This window comes from Octodon degus, unplaced genomic scaffold, assembly GCF_000260255.1.
Source record: "Octodon degus isolate 3935 unplaced genomic scaffold, OctDeg1.0 scaffold00107, whole genome shotgun sequence".
Classification (NCBI taxonomy): Eukaryota; Metazoa; Chordata; class Mammalia; order Rodentia; family Octodontidae; genus Octodon; species Octodon degus.
The window spans coordinates 8,686,517-8,694,607 of NW_004524683.1; the positions used below are offsets into that span (position 1 = coordinate 8,686,517).

At 50.5% G+C, this 8,091-nt stretch overlaps 4 protein-coding genes across 7 annotated transcripts in view; 2 read left to right on the plus strand and 2 right to left on the minus strand.

The window, feature by feature from the left end:
- The window catches only part of Tesk2 (testis-specific kinase 2), a 165,249-nt gene extending 163,216 nt beyond the window's left edge, over positions 1-2,033 (plus strand). For 2 of the 3 annotated variants that reach the window (XM_004639191.2, XM_023724156.1), the window contains exon 11: positions 506-1,206. In XM_004639191.2, coding sequence (XP_004639248.1) covers positions 506-1,191 — 686 coding nt within the window. In that variant the 3' untranslated portion in view covers positions 1,192-1,206. Of the gene's footprint in view, positions 1-505; positions 1,207-1,954 lie in introns of those variants that run through there. The other variant, XM_023724157.1, reaches the window with a different exon arrangement.
- Positions 2,034-2,268: 235 nt separating this feature from the next.
- Positions 2,269-5,435, minus strand: Toe1 (target of EGR1, exonuclease). Its single transcript, XM_004639192.2, has 8 exons — positions 5,252-5,435; positions 4,484-4,626; positions 4,360-4,400; positions 4,119-4,215; positions 3,830-3,988; positions 3,319-3,578; positions 2,993-3,152; positions 2,269-2,909 (listed from the first exon to the last, which is right to left on the minus strand). The coding sequence occupies exons 1-8, from the start codon at positions 5,301-5,303 to the stop codon at positions 2,289-2,291; spliced, it is 1,533 nt and encodes a 510-aa protein (XP_004639249.1). The 5' UTR covers positions 5,304-5,435; the 3' UTR covers positions 2,269-2,288.
- A 52-nt stretch (positions 5,436-5,487) lies between these two features.
- Positions 5,488-8,091, plus strand: part of Mutyh (mutY DNA glycosylase) — a 13,750-nt gene continuing 11,146 nt past the window's right edge. For both annotated transcript variants that reach the window (XR_002822766.1, XR_002822765.1), the window contains exon 1: positions 5,488-5,550. The gene's annotated coding sequence lies outside the window, so the exon portion shown is untranslated. The remainder of the gene's footprint in view (positions 5,551-8,091) is intronic.
- The window catches only part of Hpdl (4-hydroxyphenylpyruvate dioxygenase like), a 15,910-nt gene continuing 13,460 nt past the window's right edge, over positions 5,642-8,091 (minus strand). The window contains exon 2 of the mRNA XM_023724161.1: positions 5,642-5,877. The gene's annotated coding sequence lies outside the window, so the exon portion shown is untranslated. The remainder of the gene's footprint in view (positions 5,878-8,091) is intronic.

The window sequence follows — 8,091 nt, forward strand, 5'->3', positions numbered from 1 at the left end:
AAAAAAAAAAAAAAAGGAGGGGGGAGGGCAGAGAGATAGCTCAGTGGCATTAGCACCTACCCGGCAAGCACAAGGACCCAAGTTTGATCCCTTGTCCCATAGGCCATGCAGTCTTGCCCCATGGTAACGCATGCCTGTAATCCAGCACTTGAGAGGTTCAGCCAGGAAGCTACAAACAATAGTGAGCACAAGGCCAGCCCAAACTGCATAGTGAGACCCTGTCTCAAAACAAACAAACAAGGCAAACTGATGGCTCTGAGGCATTATTATCCTCTAAGCGGGTGACTGCAAGATAGCAGGTCCAGAAGCAAGGAAGGGCAGGTCATGGGCTAGAAAGCTACTAGAATTTGAGTTACGATTTGATCTGTTACTTCCTCTGAGGCTGTCCTCAATGATAAAAATGGGACAAGATCATCTACTTTGTTTCCTCAAGTGGAAGCACTGATAAAGTGCTGCTTCTTTGTAACCAGTAAGAGTAACCTAGACTCAACTCACTGTCCTCCAGGTCTCTTGGAGAAAGTACCTGGTGGGAAGAGACTGAGCTCACTGGATGACAAGATTCCCCACAAGTCACCGCGTCCAAGACGCACTATCTGGCTGTCTCGAAGCCAGTCAGACATCTTCTCTCCTAAGGCCCCCCACACAGTAAGCGTCTTGGACCCTTACTACCGGCCACAAGATGGTGCTACCCGCACCCGCAAAGTCAACCCTTTTAGTGCCCGGCAGGACCTCAAGGGTGGCAAGATAAAGCTGTTTGACCTCCCCAGTAAGTCTGTCATCTCCCTGGTATTTGACCTGAATGCACCAGGGCCTGGAACTGTGCCTGTGGCTGGCTGGCAGGAGTCCCCAGCCCCACCTGTTCGCCGATGGCGTTCTTTGCCTGGTTCACCCGAGTTACGTCATAAAATCTGTCCATTTGTGAGTTGTGAAGAATCACTGTCGGAGGGGCCTCCACGCCTCAGCAGTCTCAAGTACAGAGTAAGAGAGATCCCGCCATTCCAAGGATCTGCCTTGCCAGCAAGTGCAGCACATGAGGCCATGGACTGCTGCTGTCCCCAGGAGGAAAACGGTTTGGGGCCCAGCTCATGTTATGGAGGTGTCTCTGAGGCAATGGAAGTGGAAGAAAGGCCAGTAGGCGCTTGCTCTGTCTCAGGTGTAAGCCTGCAAACTTGGGGAGGGCAAGATGGCTGAGAGGTTAGTCCCTGCCTTGTCTTGGGAATGAACCTTCACCTGAAGCCACAGAGCTCCCCTGGTGTACAGCCTTAACTCTTCCTTGGAGCCCACAGTGCAGGCTAAGCCAAGTCACACTTAACTTTTGGGCTTCCAGTGCCCAATGGCTGCGTATGAAAAGTGAGGCAGCAACAAAAAGCCTTCCTAGTTAGGGCCAACTGCTAATACTAAGCCCCTGAAATCCAGCAAGGAGCTCTGGTCCCTACCTGATGCCAGTGTATTTCCCCAGACAGGACCAGGACTCCTCATTCTAGGCTGAGCTGGCAGGCTTGTTACCCCAGCTCTTCTCCCAAACTAGATCTCTCTTGGGACATAGAAGCTACTAGATGTAACGTGGAGCTGACCAGGCCATAAAAGCATGACTGTTTCTCAGACCTGAAGACTGGGGTGCTTCTTGCCAGTATGTCTAAGACACTTGAATAACTGCTGTTTGCACTTACTCCATGGTCAGACCACGTCACATTTCTATGCAAGGGGAGGGCAAGGCAGTGTGGTGGTCATGGCTCTTAGATAACATATTCAAAGACCTTTTTCAGGTGATTTAATCTATTTTCATATTTATAAAGGAGTCTTATTGTTCTGCCTCATAAAACTTTCAACCTTGTGGTTGGGAGTGGGGCTAGTTTTGTAGGCCTTGGGGCCTGCTCTATGTATTTGTGAACAAATACATGCTGGTGATTAAATGGTTTATACCTGGACTGTTTTTTCCCCCTTCCTGCTATAGTTGGAGCTTTGGGAACAGTCTGTCCTTACAGAGCTGCAATAAGAAACAACCAAAGAATGAAGATGGTCAGATATTTTCATAACTCACTTCTGTTTTTTTTGTAAAACTTTCCCAAGACACTTTCAGATTTAAAAAAAATAAAGTTTGTTGCAGGTGCTGGTCAGCCTTCTTGTTCCCCTGTACAACCACCTCTGGGTTAAAGAACGACCAGGGGAACACAGCCAGAACTCCCCACCCAACTCTAGTAGTTGAGGTAACATTCACAGGCTTGAGATATGAACAAATCTGCTCTTTCAGCTTTCCTTCCAGGGCTGAGTGATAAGCTGAAGTTGGGTCAGCTGCTGCACCAAGCCAGCTTCATCTTCTGGTTGTGAGCTTTGGAGGATCGGGAGAACTGGCTCTTGGCCACTGTGAGTGGTACAGATTTGCCACTCAGATAGACCTTGTTGTGACATTCTGGTAGCCAGAGTCCAGAGCTGCAGGGCTGGGGGCCCTGGCTCACTCCCACATAGGCCATCACATAACCTGTCATAAAGGCGTCAAAGCCAGCCCGGTGCAGACCGTCCCCAGACACTCGAACAGGACTGGCCTGACTCCCTGGCTGTTCTGCAGGAGCCAGGTCAGCTGTTTCAGGCTTTAGTGGCTGAAGATTCGTCTCCAAGTCATTTTGGTGATCCTGCTGAGAGCCAGGATGTGCCTCTGTTTCACCCTCAATCATTTTTTGTTCAGTTTCTTCAGTCTTGAGGGTGTCTGCACAGACCTGCTTGATGGGGGGACAGTCCTCAGCTTCCCTGGAAGTCTGTGTCCCAGGTGTGCTCAACAAAGCCCTCTTCCTCCTTTCCTTACGCCGCCGTCTTCGCCGTTTGTCCTCCAGCACAGCCTCATCAGTGTCAATGATAAGGTCAATATCATGGGACCGAGGACACTGTGGTCCCAAGGGGCACCAGCCATAGGCCTAGAGTAGGAAAAAGGATTAGAAAAGGTTCTCCATGCTAGAACTGTCCCTTCCTCAAGAAATGGTTGAGCACTCTTACTTACTGAGAAGTTGTCACAGACACTGTTGGGATGAGGACGGTGGGTGGCAGGGGGCATGCAGCAGCGGTAGTCGATATGGGTCCTCATGCTAGGAGGATAGCTGCAGAACTCCAGGGCAAGGTGTGGGCTACCAGCTGCCCGCTGCTTCCCATTTTCCCGCTCACTGCAACAGAGCAAGAGGGCACTAACACATAAGCTCCCTGAGAACAGGAGGCTTTTTTTGCCTGAATCCTCAGCACCTAAAACAGTGCCTGGCACATGGTAGGTGTTCAATAAATATCTTAGGTCAATGCAATAGGCTCATACCAGACCCCACCCCATTCTCTCACCATTTCCGGAAGGCATATTCTAAGTAGGAGGCCATGAAGCGAGCATGAAACTCAGCAGCATATTTTGTGTCATAAATGCCTGCAGGGAACATCTCACACAGGTCTGCAGTGAAGGTTCCCAAACTCTCAGGCAAGTGTGCATAGAAGTTCTGGTACAGGAACACCAAGTCTATAAGGCCATTATGTAGCACCAGAGGCCGGCGGGCCCGGATCAGCTCCAGGAATAGTGTCCGCACTGACTGGCTCTGACTCTCGTCACCCTAGTCAATGGGAAGAACAGTTCCTTAGCATCTTCTGCAGGACACTTGTCCCAGGCACCCCCACCTGAGAAGCTGTCCCTCATTACCTAACCTGCTACTACCCACATTTGCATCACTCTTATTTCCCCAGCCCCATCACAAGTGTTCCTCATACCAAGAAGCAGATTCTCCCTTGCCACACAGCTCCTAGAGCAAGAAGAAATGGAGTCACATTCCTGAGAGCCTCGAGGTTAGGCAAGCTGGAGGCCTACCTTGTCATTGCCCTTATGGTACGGGATGCCCTGGGCATACTGCTGGTTGAAGTTGAAGCCATGCTGTACCAGGAACTGCACAGACTTTGGTTCTATAACATACTCTTCCATGCACAGCAGAGTAAGATTGAAAATCTGGGCCAGGTAGGAGTGTTCACCCTGAGAGAAAGAGGGTTTGCTCTATCAGGAGTTTGAAGGAAAAACCTCACTCATACTCAGCATTCCCCAGGATTCCAACCCTCTTTCTTCCCCCAGGCTAGACCTAGAATGCCAGTGAGCTGGCCAATACCTTGTCTGGCTGCTGCTTGAAACAGGCAAGCCCTAAAGAGAGCACAGAACGGGTCCTGGCGGCATGACACACAGCCTTGTAACGTTCTTCAATGCACCTGGAGGATGATGTATTTGGGGGTGGCTGTCGCTGAGTTAGTTCCTGGAAGACCAGCCAAAACTGGGTCCTCCCTACCCTCACTTAGGAGTTGAGGTCTGTCTCTCCTGCCAGGAGAAGGACTAAAGAGAAGGCTTGTACTTACTGGTTCAGCAAACTCTTCCTGTCCCCAAGTCCGCTTAGTTCCTATGGATGGTAAAGAGAGGGCTGTGACAGGCCCCAGGCACCAGCCCTACAACCAGCTTCCCCTCCCTGTTCCCATCTCTCACCGTGTCCACAGCCACGAAGCTAGCTGTCTTTATGGCCAGAAGGAGGGATGGCCACATCTCCTTGAAGTTGTCACTTTGCACATCCACTACGGGAACCTGGATTACTAGCTCTTTCTCACATTTTGGGCTTTTGTTGACACCACCTGGGAATAAAGGAAAGTGATAGATGTTCATGCTCTGTAAAGGTCCCACGAAAAGACACCAATTTGGTAGGGGAACCTGAGTTTCCACTAATAGTTTTTCCTCTAAAATGCTCTACACACAGGCCTTGGAGTAGACAGCCCCCTCATTTGGAGAGCAGAAGCCAGGCTTTTCCAGTAACTTTCTTTGAGGCACAGGGAATTTACTTGCAAGGCTTTTGAAGGTTGCGCCTTGCAGGAAAAAATGTTTTGCAGAGCTAGAGGATTTCAATCCATAAACCTCAGTACTACCGTTCTCATGGTTCCCTTATGGGTATGGGTCTCAGAGCTCCCAATATATCCTACTTCTTTGGATCGTAGCGCCCAACCTGACACATTCTGCCGAAACACAACTACGAAGTGGTGCGTCCCATCCAGACCGCGTTTCCCGATTCGCCCGAACGGCTCCCAACACTCAGGCTCCGCAGCGCAGCGCGGTGCACGCCGGGCTTTGTAGTTTCGTGGCTGGCTCAGGCGGAAGCTGCTCCTAGGGTCCTCGCAGCTTAAAGTCTCCACAACTATGGGCCCGAAGCCTTTGCCTCCCCCGGCGAGCAGAGGCTTTTAGGGCGGCCCCTCAAAAGCTGCTCACCATCAGAGGCCGCTGGAGCTGAAACTGAGCTGTCCTCACTGCCCGCGGCCATGACGCTCCAGAATCTTCGCCTGGGCCGTCGGTAGGGGAAGGGGCTTCCGCTTTCCTGACTCCAGCCTCACGCCTTAGGAGACAAGCCTGAGTACCGCGCTCCGGCTCGCGGCCCCCGCCCACTTCCGTTCAGTTCCGGGTCGGTGGGCGGGGCGAGGCGGCGCGCGGAGAGCCAATTGGCTGGTGCGGTCTTCCGCCCAGCCACGCCCCTTCGAACGAGGAGAGGCGCGCGGGAGAGCTTGGTGCAGGTAACTTGCGCTCGCGCGTGGTAGTGCGGGAGCTGTGCGTAGTTTGCTGTATGCGTCTGCAGAGCGGAGGTGGTGATGAGCCTGCCAGGCATCCCAGAGGAAGGGGCTGTGTCGGAGCTGAGCGTGAAGCATACGAAGAAACTAGGAGAGGGTCGTGTCGTGGAGAGTGTTCTGGGCAGGAGCAGATCCCTGGAGGGATGGGCAGCTCAGTGCGTTCCCCGCTGCGGAAGAGGCCGGGAGAGCCCTGCGGGCTCAGGCTGCAGAGCGTGGAGAGCAATGGCCGAGCGGGCGGTGAGGTAGACTTCAGTTAAGGCTGCAGTAGAAGGACTGCGAGAAAAGGATAGTTCATAAAGCGATTAGGAAGAATAATTGACCTACAGAGAGTGTTTGAATATGACTTGCTACCGTGATAGAGGTCTCGCTACTGGAACCAAATCCCTTCTCCGGGCCGTGGTTCCCGTTACCCTCCGCCCATCAACTCCTGTACCTTGTTTATTCACGTGTTTTAAGTTCATTAACTTTACTATTGAGTCCTTTTCGCCATTATTCGGAATTACTAGGGCTATCCGTCTCGAAGGGAAGCATCTTCTTTACCTCTCCCGCAGTAGATTGTGCAGTTTCTGCAGGGCTGGTTCGGCGGGCACAGCGGGCAGCAGGACGTTGCTGCAGGTCTAGGCCAGGGCAGGTCTGACTTCAAGGGGTCCTACCGAACTTCATGTGGCCTCTGATCCCTAAACAAGGAAAATGAATTGGTGAAGCAAGAAAGGAATATTAAGTATAACCACACTGGGAAGATAAAAGGGCAGAGCCGGGCATGGTGGCGCAGTCCTGTAATGCCAGCACTTAGGAGGCTGAGGCAGGAGGACCTGTTGTGAGTTTGAGACCTGTCTGGGCTACAAAGTGAGTTCAAAGCCAGCCTGAACTGCACAGTGAGACCTTGTCTGAAAGAAGATAAAGGGGTTGGAGTCCTCATCGCCCCCCTGCCTTTGAAGGTATGGATTTGAGCTGTAGGGTGAAACTGGGGAAGAACTGCGGCAAAGGGCAGCAGTATATCTTCCAACTGCTTGGGGTAGTTATCTCAACTCTCATCTTGAGATGTGGCCCTGGAGAACTGGTTATCACTTGAGGGTACATTTCCATTCCATCACAAGAGGATTGTTCCTGCTTAGACATACAGCCTCAGTTCCCATCGTGGGGTGATTGCTCCTGTTTCGGAGGGCAGTCTCATCATGGGGTGATCAGTTTGTAAGCTCTGTTTCCAGCAATTATAGGACAATGCCTGGAGACCTCTAGGTGCTGTCCTTGTACCTTGAAACAGGACATTATAAAAGCTGGTAGTTGATAATCTGTTGATTATGATGTCCCTGTCTGTTTTGGAAATACCTTTGTTTGTTTGAGACAGGGTCTTCCTATGTAGTTCAGGCTGGCTTTGACTCACTGTGTAGCCCAGGCTAGTCTCTAACTCTTGCCTCAGGATCCTCTTGCCTCAGCTTCCTGAGTACTGGGGTCATAGGGATGCATCACCACATCCAGCACTCTTAGTTACTTTTATCTTTTACCTTGGTATCCATGGCTTTGAAGAAGGATGATTACCAACTTTAAATGGGCTCACTCTTTTGTTTTTTTGAGGTACAGTCCTTCTATGTAGGGCTTAAACTCATGATCCTCCTGCCTTAGCCTCTTAAGTGCGAGGATTATAGGTGTGTGCCACCACACCTGGCATTGAACACTGTTTAAATGATTAACATGCTGGGGATAGTGGCACACACCTGTTGTCCCAGCAGTGGGAGGCTGAGGTAGGAGGATCCTTGTGAGACCAGTCTGGGCTACAAAGTGAGCTCAAGACCTGCCTGAGCTGCATAGCAAGACCTTGTCTCAAAAAGAATAAAAAGCTGAGTGAGGTGGTGCATGCCTGTAATCCCCAGCACTCTAATGCGTGCCGCACTTCAGTCATTGAGATGTCATTGGCCAGTCAATGGCTTGGAAAAGCAGAGAAAGTGCAGGTGATAAGTTACGGCTTATAATAATAAGTGGAATCATGTTGTTTCTGTTCACCAGCATATTTTTTTCTAGGCACAAGATCCCAAATTTCTTTGGGGAACTATATTTTCTCCTACCTTAGAGCCCAGAATTTCAGTGGACATATGAACTAGACTTAGATAATCAGAACATTGTATTCTCTTGACCCCTGTAATTGATTCAAGAATAGGCATGTTGGGGGCTTGTGGGTTAACTTAGTTGTTTGAAGTGCCTGCTTGGGCAGACTCAGGCTTAGGGGACGGCGGTTCAATCCCCAGCTCCACATGCTGCACCAGACTCACCCTTAAGGCTGCCTGAGTCAGCCAAAAAAAAAAAAAAAAAGTCCTCAAGAATGGGCATGTGCTATTCCTCTATTGGGAATTTTCCCAGAGGATCTGAAAACATCATATCATAGGGATATATGTCTGCCTATGTTTATAGCAGCACAATTTGTGATAGCCAAATCTTGGAAACAACCAAGATGCCCATCACCTGAGGAATGGTTGAAAAAGATGTGGTATT